General features: G+C 48.7%; 1 protein-coding gene across 1 annotated transcript in view; it reads left to right on the top strand.

Annotated features, from left to right (window-relative positions):
- The window catches only part of GRIK5 (glutamate ionotropic receptor kainate type subunit 5), a 214,975-nt gene that overhangs the window by 157,904 nt on the left and 39,917 nt on the right, over window positions 1-17,154 (top strand). The window contains exons 10-12 of the mRNA XM_075840288.1: window positions 8,344-8,448; window positions 8,725-8,832; window positions 9,155-9,358. Of these exons, the coding sequence (XP_075696403.1) occupies window positions 8,344-8,448; window positions 8,725-8,832; window positions 9,155-9,358 (417 nt within the window). The remainder of the gene's footprint in view (window positions 1-8,343; window positions 8,449-8,724; window positions 8,833-9,154; window positions 9,359-17,154) is intronic.

Below are 17,154 nucleotides of genomic sequence, written 5' to 3'. Positions count from 1 at the left end.
ACTGCCCCTTCCCTTGCGTGTTCCCTGTTTGTTTTCCTGTGCACTTAGACAGCGTAGGGACCGCCGCCCAGTTGTACCTCGTCGCCTAGGGCGGGTCGTTGCAAGTAGGCAGGGACAGGGCGGTGGGTAGATTAGGGCTCACTTTCCCTTCACCTCCTTCCTGCCATCACAGAATAACAAGCCCTTACCTAGTCTACCATTTCTCCTACGCTGTCGCTATCATGGACCCCCTTGAGACCCTGACCCAGCAGATGCAGGGCCTCTCCCTACAGGTCCAGGCCCTGGCCCAAAGGGTTGGGCGCACCACCTCACCTCTAGAACCCGACCTCAAGTTACCTGACCGGTTTTCAGGGGACCGTAAGACGTTTCTCTCCTTCCGGGAGAGTTGCAGACTATATTTCCGCCTTAAGCCCCACTCCTCAGGTTCCGAGAACCAGCGGGTGGGTATCATCATATCCCGACTCCAGGAAGGGCCCCAAGAGTGGGCCTTCTCCTTGGCTCCTGACGCCCCTGAACTTTCCTCTGTTGATCGTTTTTTCTCTGCCCTCGGACTCATTTACGACGAGACTGACAGGACTGCTTTAGCCGAGAGTCAGTTGGTGACCTTACGTCAGGGTAGGAGACCGGTTGAGGAATACTGTTCTGATTTTAGGAAGTGGTGCGTAGCCTCTCAGTGGAACGATCCGGCCCTAAGGTGCCAGTTTAGGTTAGGATTATCTGACGCCCTGAAGGATCTGCTGGTTAGCTACCCCTCGTCTGACTCTCTTGACCAGGTTATGGCCCTAGCAGTACGACTTGACCGACGTCTCAGGGAACGTCAGCTAGAACGCTTCAGTGTGCTCCCCTCTGACTTTTCTGCGATCCCCCCCGAGGTCCCGCCTCCTCGCCCCTCCACGGAGGACTCGGAGGTACCTATGCAACTCGGGGCCTCCATGTCCCCTCGACAACGTAGGGAGTTTCGCAGAATGAACGGTCTCTGCTTCTACTGTGGGGACGACAAGCATCTACTGAACACCTGTCCCAGGCGCAAGAATAAGAAGCCGGAAAACTTCCGCGCCTAAGTGATCATCGGGGAGGTCACTTGGGCGCACAGGTATTTCCCGTTAATGTGAAACGCAATAAAATTTTGCTTCCCTTTCAGGTCTCGTTTGCTGGCCGGTCTGCCACGGGCAGTGCTTTCGTGGATTCTGGCTCATCTGCTAATATCATGTCTGTGGAATTTGCTATGTCTCTAAAGATGCCTTGTATTGATTTACCTTATCCTATCCCTGTAGTAGGAATCGACTCTACTCCCCTTGCTAATGGTTATTTTACTCAGCATACTCCTGTTTTTGAACTCCTGGTTGGCTCCATGCATTTGGAGCAGTGCTCTGTACTGGTAATGCAGGGATTATCGTCTGATCTGGTTTTAGGCCTTCCCTGGTTGCAGTTGCATAATCCCACGTTTGATTGGAATACTGGGGATCTCACCAAATGGGGTAATGAATGTCTTATGTCATGTCTTTCTGTTAACTCTATTTCTCCCCGGGAGGAGGTAAACACGCTTCCTGAGTTCGTTCAGGACTTCGCCGATGTGTTTTCTAAGGAGGCCTCCGAGGTGTTGCCCCCCCATAGAGATTACGATTGCGCTATCGATTTGGTGCCTGGTGCCAAGCTTCCTAAAGGTAGGATATTTAATCTTTCATGTCCTGAACGTGAAGCCATGAGGGTGTATATCCAGGAATGCCTGGCCAAGGGTTTCATTCGCCCCTCGACTTCTCCTGTAGGTGCTGGCTTCTTCTTCGTGGGGAAGAAGGATGGTGGTCTTAGGCCGTGCATTGATTATCGTAACCTGAATAAGGTCACTGTAAGGAACCAGTACCCACTTCCTTTGATTCCGGATCTTTTTAATCAGGTTCAGGGAGCCCAATGGTTTTCTAAGTTCGATCTACGGGGGGCATATAACCTTATCCGCATCAAAGAGGGGGATGAGTGGAAAACTGCGTTCAACACACCCGAGGGTCATTTCGAATACCTGGTCATGCCCTTTGGGTTGTGTAACGCCCCTGCTGTCTTCCAGAATTTTATTAATGAAATCCTGAGAGAGTACCTGGGTAATTTTCTTGTTGTGTACCTTGATGACATACTGGTGTTTTCCAAGGACCGGTCCTCTCACGTGGAGCATGTCAGGAAGGTGCTCCAGGTCCTTCGGGAGAATAATCTGTTTGCTAAGACTGAAAAATGTGTCTTTGGGGTACAGGAGATACCATTTTTAGGGCAAATCCTCACTCCTCATGAATTCCGCATGGACCCTGCCAAGGTTCAAGCTGTGGCGGAATGGGTCCAACCTGCCTCCCTTAAGGCGTTACAGTGTTTTTTAGGGTTCGCCAACTATTACAGGAGATTTATTGCCAACTTCTCGGTCGTCGCTAAGCCTCTTACGGACCTTACCCGCAAGGGTGCTGATGTCCTCCATTGGCCCCCTGAGGCCGTCCAGGCCTTTGAGACTCTCAAGAAGTGCTTTATCTCGGCCCCCGTGCTGATTCAGCCCAACCAAGAGGAGCCATTTATTGTGGAGGTTGACGCTTCCGAGGTGGGAGTGGGGGCCGTCTTGTCCCAGGGTACCAGCTCCCTCACCCATCTCCGCCCCTGTGCTTACTTCTCTAGGAAGTTTTCGCCCACGGAGAGTAACTATGATATTGGCAACCGCGAACTTCTAGCCATTAAATGGGCTTTTGAGGAGTGGCGGCACTTCCTGGAGGGGGCCAGACACCAGGTAACGGTCCTTACGGATCACAAGAATCTGGTTTTCCTAGAATCGGCCCGGAGGCTTAATCCTAGACAAGCTCGGTGGGCACTATTCTTTACCAGATTTAATTTCTTGGTTACCTATAGGGCTGGGTCCAAGAATATTAAGGCTGATGCTCTGTCACGTAGTTTCATGGCCAATCCTCCTTCCGAGAAGGATCCCGCTTGTATTTTACCCCCTGGTATAATCGTCTCTGCCACGGATTCTGATTTAGCTTCTGATATCGCGGCTGATCAGGGTGCAGCTCCCGGGAACGTCCCTGGGGACAAACTGTTTGTTCCCCTGCAATACCGGCTGAGGGTACTCAGGGAAAACCATGACTCCGCTCTATCTGGTCATCCTGGCATCTTGGGCACCAAACACCTCATTACCAGAAACTATTGGTGGCCTGGGTTGCCTAAAGATGTTAGGGCTTACGTCGCCGCTTGTGAGGTTTGCGCTAGGTCCAAAACCCCTAGGTCCCGACCTGCGGGCCTACTACGTCCCTTGCCCATTCCCCAGAGACCTTGGACCCATATCTCCATGGATTTTATCACCGATTTGCCTCCATCTCAGGGCAAGTCGGTGGTGTGGGTGGTAGTCGACCGCTTCAGCAAGATGTGCCACTTTGTGCCCCTTAAGAAGCTACCTAACGCCAAGACGTTAGCTTCTTTGTTTGTGAAACACATCCTGCGTCTCCATGGGGCCCCAGTCAATATCGTTTCGGACAGAGGGGTACAATTTGTTTCCTTATTTTGGAGAGCCTTTTGTAAAAAGTTGGAGATTGATCTGTCCTTCTCCTCCGCCTTCCATCCCGAAACTAACGGCCAAACGGAAAGGACCAACCAATCCCTGGAACAATATTTAAGGTGTTTCATCTCTGACTGTCAATTCGATTGGGTCTCATTCCTTCCCCTTGCTGAATTTTCCCTGAATAACCGGGTCAGTAACTCGTCAGGGGTCTCCCCGTTTTTCTGTAATTTCGGGTTTAACCCAAGGTTCTCCTCCGTCTCCCCTGGTTGTTCCAATAATCCTGAGGCAGAGGAGGTTCATCGGGAACTGTGCACTGTCTGGGCCCAGGTTCAGAAGAACCTAGAGGCGTCCCAGAGCGCACAAAAGATTCAGGCGGATAGTAGACGTTCTGCTAACCCCCGGTTTGTCGTCGGGGATTTGGTCTGGTTGTCGTCCAGGAACTTGCGCCTTAAGGTCCCGTCCAGGAAGTTTGCTCCCCGATTTATTGGGCCTTATAAGGTCATTGAAGTCCTCAACCCTGTATCCTTCCGTCTGGAGCTGCCCCCATCCTTCCGCATACACGACGTCTTTCATGCTTCCCTCCTTAAACGCTGCTCCCCGTCCTGGTCCCCCTCTAGGAAACCTCCTGTTCCCGTTCTCACCCCTGAGGGGGTGGAATTCGAGGTGGCCAAGATTGTGGACAGTAGGATGATCCAGGGCTCCCTCCAGTACCTGGTCCATTGGAGAGGATACGGGCCGGAGGAGAGGACTTGGGTACCTGCTCGAGATGTTCACGCTGGGGTATTGGTCAGGAGGTTCCACCTTCTCTTCCCCACTAAACCGGGTCCTCTTAGTAAGGGTCCGGTGGCCCCTCATAAAAGGGGGAGTACTGTAAAGGATCTGCCAGGCACTACGTCTGTGGAGACTCCCAGGGTTAATCAGTCGACACCTGAGGCCAGACCTCTTAGACTGACACCGGCTCCCACCAATCAGGGTGGCAGGCTCAGGAGTGGGAGAGCCTATCGCGGCCTGGTCAGTCAGAGTTAGCTCCGCCCCCTGTCCATTTATACCTGCAGTTTTCTCTTCCTCATTGCTTGTTATTCTTTTGGATTCCTGGCCCCACTGCTGCTTGCTCCAGCCTGCTTCTGCCGTGCTTCTGCCTTGCTGCAGTTCTCCTTGACTTGACTTGCTTTGCTTTGCTTTGCCCCTGGCTTGCTTCTGTCTCCGTGCCCGCTCGGGTTACTCACTTCGTCCTGGTCCTGACTGTTCGTTCGCCGCTCCGTTTCCTCGTGGCGTTCCGTGGCTACTGCCCCTTCCCTTGCGTGTTCCCTGTTTGTTTTCCTGTGCACTTAGACAGCGTAGGGACCGCCGCCCAGTTGTACCTCGTCGCCTAGGGCGGGTCGTTGCAAGTAGGCAGGGACAGGGCGGTGGGTAGATTAGGGCTCACTTTCCCTTCACCTCCTTCCTGCCATCACACATTCTCTACTGTTGTCACCACTATAGTCACACATCTCAGGCTGCTGGCATAAAACTGGTTAATCTTATGGACGTATATATCTGGATGCCAGCTAAAATGATTTCTACTGAAAGACCAAGTAGGAGGAGAAGCTGGCTACTTCCTCTATTGATGTCACCACTGAGTTACACTGGTGTAGCTCTTTCTTTACTGTTGTCACCAATATAGTCACACATCCCAGGCTGCCAGCATAAAACCGCTTCATATCATAGACTTATATCTCAGGCTGCCGGCTATATTGATTTCTACTGAAACCCAAGTAGGAGAAGAAGCTAACTACTTCCACTAAAGATGTCACCACTGGACTACACTGCCCAGGATGACTTATTATTCCAATAGTTTGTGTGTGTCTCAAAAAAAACAAACAACCGAGTAACCGTATAGCCTATAGGTTAAAGATCTGCGTGACACGACAAATACACATTTGGTAACCGAAACAAAATTGTGTTTCACATTCTATCGGCATATAGTCAATGAAGTATGTCTCTGCACAATAAGAGGGATATATGGGGGATGGTTCTCTCACTAAGGTTGATTACCAGGGAGAACTGACAGAGGGAACGGAGGGACCCGTTGGGTAACTGGCTGACCCAAAAAATAAATTACCCCGTGAGAGCTAATATGGCTTACTATAGTAGCTGAGGGGCAACTTTTTCCTGTTCTGATTTGAATGCAGAAGAAATCTGGAGCACGATCAGCTGAGGTTACAAGGGAAAGACTCCACATTGTTACTGCACTTAAGGATTCAGGGGTCCAGTGAAGTTTTTTTTTAAAAATTTTAGGCTATAAGCTGCTGATATAGACTATCCCATGGGCTGAAGACCATGCTCTGAATGATGGTGTGGATCATATCGGGGCACAGTGGACATACTCCTGATGGTGTATGGGATTTCCCCTCATATTTTGAATACTTATCGAAGGGTTTTTCAGGAATTTACATTGATGGTCTATTCTTAGGAGAGGCCATCAGTGGGGGTCTGACCCTCTGGAATCCCACCAATCAGCAGGATGTACAGATGCGCCACTGTGAAAAAGCCATGATGCTCCTGGCCCAAGGGAAATCCATCAATATAAATTACTTGAAAACAATTTTACATTTTCTATCCCCTCATAGGGTATTTAAGATCATGCAAAAATATAAAAGGGTTATTCAAAAGAGGCTATATAGGTTCAGTGACTGTCTGACTGTATGCCAGCTGCTCACATATTAAGGCAACAACGCATAGCTGGATCACAACCATGATGGATGCCCTTGGCACCAGATGGACCCCATTGACTTACAATGGGGTCCATCGGGTTTTGTTGTAATTTTCGTCGTTTCGATTACCGCCGCATGCAGTTATTCGGCTAATCTGCTGACGTAGCCTCTTACGAAAGTCTCAACATAGCGAAAGAGAAGACGTTCCTCCAGAGCTACTTCTTACAGTAATACATAAAGGGTATTCAGACACTTGAGATCAGTCAGAGTAAGACATAGATAGACACTTGTGATAATGTATCCTAAGTGGAAACCTTTCAATCATCAGCCTCTTGTTATATAATTGCCCGGTCATACACAAAAAAAAAAAAACGTATGACACCGCACTGCACCAGGGAAATAATGTAGTGTAAAAAAATACCTTTTTGTAAGGAAAAAGTTATAAAAGTTAAACATTATAACTGGAATGTCACAAAATCCCGTCCTGATCCCATACTTGGGTTTTGCTGCCTGCCTTTGCCTTCTTCTATACATACTCGATTATGGAGAAGTGGCAAATCCCCCCTTCAAATACTAACTACACCCCACAATCCCTGGCCATGCCCGTTAGACAATATAATGTGTCATTTAGGGTGCATGAGCCTACTGGCGCCCTTGAACTTGGCCAGTAATGCCCACATCTAGTAGTGCCAGCTTTCAGAGTTTTCTCAGTTTCCCTCTAGACATTAAGTACACAAGTAATATGTTTACAATTAAGGGATATTGCAAAATTTTCCCTACAATATTGATAGTGACAGTGTACCCATTGCAGCTACAATACCCCCATAATAGTGCTTTTCCCTAGTGTCCCCACAACAAAGCCGGATACTGTGCCCTCATAATACAGGCAGCAAGAGAACTACCCAATAACAGAGGCAACCACTGTACTCCCATAATGAAGCCAGCCTCCGTACCCCTACAGCAAAGGCAGCCACAGTGTCCCATAACAATGCCTTCTACAGTGCCCCATAACAAAGCCAGCCACAAAGCCCTCATAACAAAAAAGCTGGCTAGTATTACTAGTTATGATTTCTTATTTAAAGAGGATCTGTCACCTCTCCTGACTTGTGTGTTTTAGTAAATCCTTGTTTTCCCCATGAAATAACAATTCTGAAAAATATTTTCTTAGAACTCTGCAATATGTCGTTCCTCTGTTATTCCTCCTAGAAATTTCTGAATGAATTAACAACAGGGGCGTGTCCCTACATAGTTTCACTCTGTTAGTACTGATTGGACAGTGTGAGTCTGTGTAGGAACACACCCTCTACTGGTAACGCCTAGTTATCTATTTATTCATAAATTTCTACGAGGAATAACAGAGGAACGGCACAATGTAGAGTTAAAAAAAAAAATATGTTCCAGAATTGTTATTTCATGGAGAATAGAAGTAGTTACTAAAATAGACAAGTCAGGAGAGGTGACAAGTTAACATCTTAAGGGCACATTCAGACGAGCGTGTATCACGTCAGTGTGACGGCCGTTAAAACAACGGCCTTCACGCGAACTCATGTATTTCAATGGGGCCGTTCACACGACTGTTTCAACGGAGCCTATGAAGGGTCTGTGAAAAAATAGGACATGTCCTATTTTACAGCGTGTCACGCATCCCCCCATAGACTATGGTCTATGGGGGATCTGTGACAAGGTGTCCCCCACGGGTGCACCTCGGACGTGAAAAACGTCAGTTTTTCAGGTCCGAGGTTGCCGACGCTCATGTGAATGTAGCCTGAAGGGTAGACTGTTCAGCACTTTAAATATGCTTATTATATACAGTACAATTAAAATGTCCTGTGGCAAATGCTATCCAAGGCCACTATTCTAAAATGAGGAGTAACACCTTGATTTTGGAATTTCTGATAGAAGTATTGACATTGAAACACCTTCTGATTTAAGGAATTCTGTGCTTCTTGGTCTTTCAGTGGAGGACAGTTTGGCTTCTTTCATCCTACTACATCATAACCTTCCTAGTTATCCTTAGGACCATAGATGTTCCTCACCCCATGAAATCTCATCTTTGATTTATATGTATATTCTAAATGCATGATAACACATGGGATATTCATTCTTATTGTTTTTTTTTAATCCTCCCAGGTAGAGTATGATGGACTGACTGGACGTGTAGAGTTTAACAGCAAAGGACAAAGGACAAACTACACTCTACGCATCCTGGAGAAGGCTGGAGATGGCCACCGAGAGGCAAGTATTGACAATTTTCTAGGTTCTTTACTAATTGCAAAGTTTCAATATTTCAATACAATACATTCAATATTTCCTTATAATGGTGTAAGTATACTAATTTGCCCACTTAACCTTCTCATTGTCTTTGAATATAATCTTTATTCAATGTTTGGGTAAACCGTTCAATAGTTAACATCAATGGTATTAAACTTATTGACTTTGTGTTATAGTGAAAATTTTGGTAAAATTTTGGAAATGTAGACCACTTTACCCATTCGATTTGTTTTTTTGCAGGTTGGTGTTTGGTATTCAAACCGTACCTTGGCCATGAATGCCACCAGTCTGGATATAAATATCTCAGACACGTTGGAGAACAAGACTCTAGTAGTAACCACAATTCTTGTAAGTTCCTTATAGATGAGCTTCGTAAATTTATCTACACATGTCAGATTTCCCATGGTGCCATATATATCTTGGTCAGGGTGTGTATAAATATTTTAGCAGCTCTGTAAATTTGTTGTGATTGTTCTAGATGGCATATCTCGGCCACTTTCCGGATTATACAACACAGCTGACGATCTCATTCTTCAGCTCATTTAGTTTGGGATTTTTCGAGCTCTGCATTTTGATCTGATCTTATTATCCCATCTCTAGCTAAAATCACAGATTCAATCCTTGCTTCCGTCTCATCCTCTTGACTGCTGTATCTTATTTCTCCCTACAGGAGAATCCATACATGATGCGCAAATCAAATTACCGATCCCTATCTGGTAATGACCAATATGAAGGCTTCTGTGCTGAGATGTTAATGGAGCTAGCTGCACTTCTAAGGTTCAACTATAAAATAAAACTTGTTGAAGATGGGTTATATGGAGCTCCTGAACCTAACGGATCTTGGACAGGGATGGTGGGAGAGCTTATCAATCGGGTAAGTAATACCATGGAGATCACCCAATTTTCAATTAAGTTAAATTTTTGTGTTGAGTATATTGTGCCACCTCATCATCCCCATGGAGGGGAATTGCAGTCTTAGAATTATTTTTGATTCAGTAGTACCCTTTTTTAGGAATGGTAAAGGAATTATAGCCTTGCAGTAATGGTCCTGCCCAAAGGGGACCCCCATTTTGGGTCTGGATGTCGACACAATACCCTCTTCGTAGACTCCATAGAGGATGGTCCAGTGTTCATCCACACTGCCTCACCCATAATAAAAAGGAATGTCCCAACCTGAGCAAGGACCCACCATTTCCATTGACCACGTAGCACATAAAGAGCCCACCTCTACGTTCTACACACACTTTGTCTTATCTCTACGTCTTGAAGATATTTTAAAGAATATAATGCAATGTACAAGGAATCACAATGCTGACCGGGTATCAACTGGAGTTGTGTTAGCCGTCTGTATTAGGTGCAGCTGGCCCTGAAGGACCCTCCTCTATGGTGTCCATTTGCCCTAATAGGTCATATCGGGATGGGTTGTGTTCGTGAGACAACCCCTTTAAAGAGGGTCATCTTCCATTATTGTGGAATTGTATAAATTGTGTGTGTCTTGTACTGGAGATTTTTATGTGATGTTAACCTTGATGTTCTGAAGAACGTGTTGGCATCCATGCATCGTTTGCTTGTTTAATCGTGTAATCAGTGTTATGCACATAAGGTCCGTAATTATTGATGAAAATGAGCAGAGATTACATGAAGCTGCTCGTTCAGTGGAAACATCACTTGCCGCACTTTTCAAGTTTATATATAAAGTATGTAGAGCATTCAGCAATGCGAGTGCTGCTACATAAGCAAGGCAGGTGCCCATATATAAAAAGCGTGTGGTTAACTCATAGGAAGCTTTCGGTGGTGCCCGAATCCTAAAATGTCATAGTCTTATAGCAAAATGATGATGGAGCCCTATGGTGCCTAGTCATGATTACATAGTTACACCACCATTATAAGATTTTCTATTTTGAGCATCCCCAAGGAAAAAACCCTGATCTTTATCTCTCGATGTTCTTAATCCGAATCCCAAAATTGACGCTTGAATGATAGGTGTTTTGTTGTGATGTCACTCATCTGTCATCTCTAGATTGTGCTGTGCAGGTTGTGTAATGCTATGTGCCTTTCAATGGCTAACTGATATATATACAATGCCCGCTTTGCCCTTCATGTGTACCTGCATTGACCTAATGCCCTCCTCCACATCCCTGGTTGCATCCTGGATGACTTTAACTCTAAACCTCATTAAGGACAACATCCCTTCCTAAAGGTACCCAAGCCCAGTAGCGTTACCAAACCTGTAAGATCTGACTGGAGATGACAGCGCCAAACTGCTCCTCATCCAAGCACCAATTTCAGAATCTGAAATTTATGAGGGATTACTCATCTACCTGGTCCAATATCCGCAGGAGGGCTTTGTCCTTCCCCAGCGGTATGTACACCCTTCATATTTTTCCTCCAGTAGTTGCACCTCTGGTCTTTCCCTTGTGACAGGTGTACCACTCATCTTTCCCTTGTGACAGGTGTACCACTCATCTTTCCCTTGTGACAGGTGTACCACTCATCTTTCCCCTTTGGCAGGTGTACCTCTCACTTTCTTCTGTGACATGTGTACCATTCATCTTTCCCTTTTGCTAGGTGCACCATTCATTTTTCCCCTGAGGTAGGTGCACCCTTCATCTTTCCACTGTGGTATGTGCACCACTCATCTTTCCCCTTCTGTAGGTGCACCATTCATTTTTCCCCTGCAGTAGGTGCACCCTTCATCTTTCCCCTGCGGTAGGTGCACCCTTCATCTTTCCCTTGCGGTAGGTGCACCCTTCATCTTTCCCCCGTGGTAGGTGCACCCTTCATCTTTCCCTGCGGTGTGCACCCTTCATCTTTCCCCTGAGGTAGGTGCACCCTTCATCTTTCCGCTGCGGTGTGCACCCTTCATCTTTCCCCTGCGGTAGGTGCACTCTTCATCTTTCCGCTGCGGTAGGTGCACCCTTCATCTTTCCCCTGTGCTAGGTGCTTTCTTCATCTTTTCCCTGTGGTAGGTGCACCCTTCATCTTTCCCCTGCAGTAGGTGCACCCTTCATCTTTCCCCCGTGGTAGGTGCACACTTCATCTTTCCCTTGCGGTAGGTGCACCCTTCATCTTTCCCCTGCGGTAGGTGCACCCTTCATCTTTCCCCCGTGGTAGGTGCACACTTCATCTTTCCCTGCGGTAGGTGCACCCTTCATCTTTTCCCTGCGGTAGGTGCACCCTTCACCTTTCCCCCGTGGTAGGTACACCCTTCATCTTTCCCCTGAGGTAGGTGCACCCTTCATCTTTCCGCTGCGGTAGGTGCACCCTTCATATTTCCCCCGTGGTAGGTGCACACTTCATCTTTCCCTGCGGTAGGTGCACCCTTCATCTTTTCCCTGAGGTAGGTGCACCCTTCATCTTTCTGCTGCGGTATGTGCACCCTTCATCTTTCCCCTGTGCTAGGTGCTTTCTTCATCTTTTCCCTGTGGTAGGTGCACCCTTCATCTTTCCCCTGCGGTAGGTGCACCCTTCATCTTTCCCCCGTGGTAGGTACACCCTTCATCTTTCCCCTGAGGTAGGTGCACCCTTCATCTTTCCGCTGCGGTAGGTGCACCCTTCATATTTCCCCTGTGCTAGGTGCTTTCTTCATCTTTCCCTGTGGTAGGTGCACCCTTCATCTTTCCCCTGTGATAGGTGCACCCTTCATCTTTCCCCTGTGGTAGGTGCACCCTTCAGCTTTCCCCTGCGGTAGGTGCACCCTTCATCTTTTCCCCTGTGGTAGGTGCACCTTTCCCCTGCGGTAGGTGCACCCTTCACCTTTCCCCTGCTGTAGGTGCACCCTTCATCTTTTCCCTGCAGTAGGTGCACCCTTAATTTTTCCCCTGCGGTAGGTGCACCCTTCACCTTTCCCCTGCTGTAGGTGCACCCTTCATCTTTTCCCTGCAGTAGGTGCACCCTTAATTTTTCCCCTGAGGTAGGTGCACCCTTCATCTTTCCGCTGCGGTAGGTGCACCCTTCATATTTCCCCTGTGCTAGGTGCTTTCTTCATCTTTCCCTGTGGTAGGTGCACCCTTCATCTTTCCCCTGTGATAGGTGCACCCTTCATCTTTCCCCTGTGGTAGGTGCACCCTTCAGCTTTCCCCTGCGGTAGGTGCACCCTTCATCTTTTCCCCTGTGGTAGGTGCACCTTTCCCCTGCGGTAGGTGCACCCTTCACCTTTCCCCTGCTGTAGGTGCACCCTTCATCTTTTCCCTGCAGTAGGTGCACCCTTAATTTTTCCCCTGCGGTAGGTGCACCCTTCATCTTTCCCTTGCGGTAGGTGCTCCATTCATCTTTCATTTGCGGTAGGTGCACCCTTCATCTTTTCCCTGCGGTTGATGCACCTTTCATCTTTCCCCTGCAGTTGGTGCACCATTCAGCTTTCCCCTGCGGTAAGTGCACTCTTAATTTTCCCCCTGCGGTAGGTTTACCCTTCATTTTCCCCCTGCAGTAGGTGCACCCTTCATAATTTTCCCTGCGGTAGGTACACCCTTCACCATTCCCATGCGGTAGGTGCACACTTCATCTTCCCCTTGCGGTAGGTACACCCTTCTCCTTTCCCCTGCGGTTGGTGCACCCTTCACCTTTCCCCTGCAGTAGGTGCACCCTTCATCTTTCCTCTGCGGTAGTTGCACCCTTCACCTTTCCCCTGCAGTAGGTGCACCCTTCATCTTTCCTCTGCGGTAGGTGCAACCTTCATATTTTCCCCTGGGGTAGGTGCACCCTTTATCTTTCCTCTGCGGTAGGTGCAACCTTCATATTTTCCCCTGCGGTAGGTGCTCCCTTCATCTTTCCCCTGCGGTAATTCTTTTACGTGTGATAGTTAAACCTCTAGTAACAAAGTAACCAATTACTACATTACCAATTACTTTATTACCAATTACTAGAATCTGAAATTTATGAGGGATTACTCATCTACCCGGTCCAATATCCGCAGGAGGGCTTTGTCCTTCCCCAGCGGTATGTACACCCTTCATATTTTTCCTCCAGTAGTTGCACCTCTGGTCTTTCCCTTGTGACAGGTGTACCACTCATCTTTCCCTTGTGGCAGGTGTACCACTCATCTTTCCCCTGTGGCAGGTGTACCTCTCACTTTCTTCTGTGACCCGTGTACCATTCATCTTTCCCTTTTGCTAGGTGCACCATTCATTTTTCCCCTGCGGTAGGTGCACCCTTCATCTTTCCACTGTGGTATGTGCACCACTCATCTTTCCCCTTCTGTAGGTGCACCATTCATTTTTCCCCTGCAGTAGGTGCACCCTTCATCTTTCCCCTGCGGTAGGTGCACCCTTCATCTTTCCCCTGCGGTAGGTGCACCCTTCATCTTTCCCCTGCGGTAGGTGCACCCTTCATCTTTCCCCTGTGGTAAGTGCACTCTTCATCTTTCCCCTGCGGTAGGTGCACCCTTCATCTTTCCCCTGCGGTAGGTGCACCCTTCATCTTTCCCCTGTGGTAAGTGCACTCTTCATCTTTCCCCTGCGGTAGGTGCACCCTTCATCTTTCCCCTGTGGTAGGTGCACTCTTCATTTTTCCCCTGCAGTAGGTGCACCCTTCATCTTTCCCCTGCGGTAGGTTTACCCTTCATCTTTCCCCTGCGGTAGGTGCACCCTTTATCTTTCCCCCGTGGTAGGTGCACCCTTCACCTTTCCCCTGTGGTAGGTGCACCCTTCATCTTTCCCCTGAGGTAAGTACACCCTTCATTTTTCCGCTGCGGTAGGTGCACCCTTCATCTTTCCCCTATGGTAGGTGATTTCTTCATCTTTTCCCTGGTGGTAGGTGCACCCTTCATCTTTCCCCTGCGGTAGGTGCACCCTTCATTTTTCCCCTGCAGTAGGTGCACCCTTCACCTTTCCCCTGTCGTAGGTGCACCCTTCAGCTTTCCCCTGCGGTAGGTGCACCCTTCATATTTTCCCCTGCGGTAGGTGCACCCTTCATCTTTTCCTCTGCGGTAGGTGCAACCTTCATATTTTCCCCTGCGGTAGGTGCAACCTTCATATTTTCCCCTGCGGTAGGTGCACCCTTCATATTTTCCCCTGCGGTAGGTGCACCCTTCATATTTTCCCCTGCGGTAGGTGCACCCTTCATATTTTCCCCTGCGGTAGGTGCACCCTTCATATTTTCCCCTGCGGTAGGTGCAACCTTCATATTTTCCCCTGCGGTAGGTGCAACCTTCATATTTTCCCCTGCGGTAGGTGCAACCTTCATATTTTCCCCTGCGGTAGGTGCACCCTTCATATTTTCCCCTGCGGTAGGTGCACCCTTCATCTTTTCCTCTGCGGTAGGTGCACCCTTCATCTTTTCCCCTGCGGTAGGTGCAACCTTCATATTTTCCCCTGCGGTAGGTGCAACCTTCATATTTTCCCCTGCGGTAGGTGCTCCCTTCATATTTTCCCCTGCGGTAGGTGCACCCTTCATCTTTCCCCTGTGGTAGGTGCACCCTTCAGCTTTCCCCTGCGGAAGGTGCACCCTTCATCTTTTCCCCTGTGGTAGGTGCACCTTTCCCCTGCGGTAGGTGCACCCTTCACCTTTCCCCTGCTGTAGGTGCACCCTTCATCTTTTCCCTGCAGTAGGTGCACCCTTAATTTTTCCCCTGCGGTAGGTGCACCCTTCACCTTTCCCCTGCTGTAGGTGCACCCTTCATCTTTTCCCTGCAGTAGGTGCACCCTTAGTTTTTCCCCTGAGGTAGGTGCACCCTTCATCTTTCCGCTGCGGTAGGTGCACCCTTCATATTTCCCCTGTGCTAGGTGCTTTCTTCATCTTTCCCTGTGGTAGGTGCACCCTTCATCTTTCCCCTGTGATAGGTGCACCCTTCATCTTTCCCCTGTGGTAGGTGCACCCTTCAGCTTTCCCCTGCGGTAGGTGCACCCTTCATCTTTTCCCCTGTGGTAGGTGCACCTTTCCCCTGCGGTAGGTGCACCCTTCACCTTTCCCCTGCTGTAGGTGCACCCTTCATCTTTTCCCTGCAGTAGGTGCACCCTTAATTTTTCCCCTGCGGTAGGTGCACCCTTCATCTTTCCCTTGCGGTAGGTGCTCCATTCATCTTTCATTTGCGGTAGGTGCACCCTTCATCTTTTCCCTGCGGTTGATGCACCTTTCATCTTTCCCCTGCAGTTGGTGCACCATTCAGCTTTCCCCTGCGGTAAGTGCACTCTTAATTTTCCCCCTGCGGTAGGTTTACCCTTCATTTTCCCCCTGCAGTAGGTGCACCCTTCATAATTTTCCCTGCGGTAGGTACACCCTTCACCATTCCCATGCGGTAGGTGCACACTTCATCTTCCCCTTGCGGTAGGTACACCCTTCTCCTTTCCCCTGCGGTTGGTGCACCCTTCACCTTTCCCCTGCAGTAGGTGCACCCTTCATCTTTCCTCTGCGGTAGTTGCACCCTTCACCTTTCCCCTGCAGTAGGTGCACCCTTCATCTTTCCTCTGCGGTAGGTGCAACCTTCATATTTTCCCCTGGGGTAGGTGCACCCTTTATCTTTCCTCTGCGGTAGGTGCAACCTTCATATTTTCCCCTGCGGTAGGTGCACCCTTCATCTTTCCCCTGCGGTAATTCTTTTACGTGTGATAGTTAAACCTCTAGTAACAAAGTAACCAATTACTACATTACCAATTACTTTATTACCAATTACTAGAATCTGAAATTTATGAGGGATTACTCATCTACCCGGTCCAATATCCGCAGGAGGGCTTTGTCCTTCCCCAGCGGTATGTACACCCTTCATATTTTTCCTCCAGTAGTTGCACCTCTGGTCTTTCCCTTGTGACAGGTGTACCACTCATCTTTCCCTTGTGGCAGGTGTACCACTCATCTTTCCCCTGTGGCAGGTGTACCTCTCACTTTCTTCTGTGACCCGTGTACCATTCATCTTTCCCTTTTGCTAGGTGCACCATTCATTTTTCCCCTGCGGTAGGTGCACCCTTCATCTTTCCACTGTGGTATGTGCACCACTCATCTTTCCCCTTCTGTAGGTGCACCATTCATTTTTCCCCTGCAGTAGGTGCACCCTTCATCTTTCCCCTGCGGTAGGTGCACCCTTCATCTTTCCCCTGCGGTAGGTGCACCCTTCATCTTTCCCCTGCGGTAGGTGCACCCTTCATCTTTCCCCTGTGGTAAGTGCACTCTTCATCTTTCCCCTGCGGTAGGTGCACCCTTCATCTTTCCCCTGCGGTAGGTGCACCCTTCATCTTTCCCCTGTGGTAAGTGCACTCTTCATCTTTCCCCTGCGGTAGGTGCACCCTTCATCTTTCCCCTGTGGTAGGTGCACTCTTCATTTTTCCCCTGCAGTAGGTGCACCCTTCATCTTTCCCCTGCGGTAGGTTTACCCTTCATCTTTCCCCTGCGGTAGGTGCACCCTTTATCTTTCCCCCGTGGTAGGTGCACCCTTCATCTTTCCCCTGAGGTAAGTACACCCTTCATTTTTCCGCTGCGGTAGGTGCACCCTTCATCTTTCCCCTATGGTAGGTGATTTCTTCATCTTTTCCCTGGTGGTAGGTGCACCCTTCATTTTTCCCCTGCAGTAGGTGCACCCTTCACCTTTCCCCTGTCGTAGGTGCACCCTTCAGCTTTCCCCTGCGGTAGGTGCACCCTTCATATTTTCCCCTGCGGTAGGTGCACCCTTCATCTTTTCCTCTGCGGTAGGTGCAACCTTCATATTTTCCCCTGCGGTAGGTGCAACCTTCATATTTTCCC

The sequence above is a fragment of the Rhinoderma darwinii genome, chromosome 10, assembly GCF_050947455.1.
Source record: "Rhinoderma darwinii isolate aRhiDar2 chromosome 10, aRhiDar2.hap1, whole genome shotgun sequence".
Classification (NCBI taxonomy): domain Eukaryota; kingdom Metazoa; phylum Chordata; class Amphibia; order Anura; family Rhinodermatidae; genus Rhinoderma; species Rhinoderma darwinii.
The sequence above is the reverse complement of the archived record's forward strand: the minus strand, read 5'-3'. Positions and strand labels throughout refer to the sequence as shown.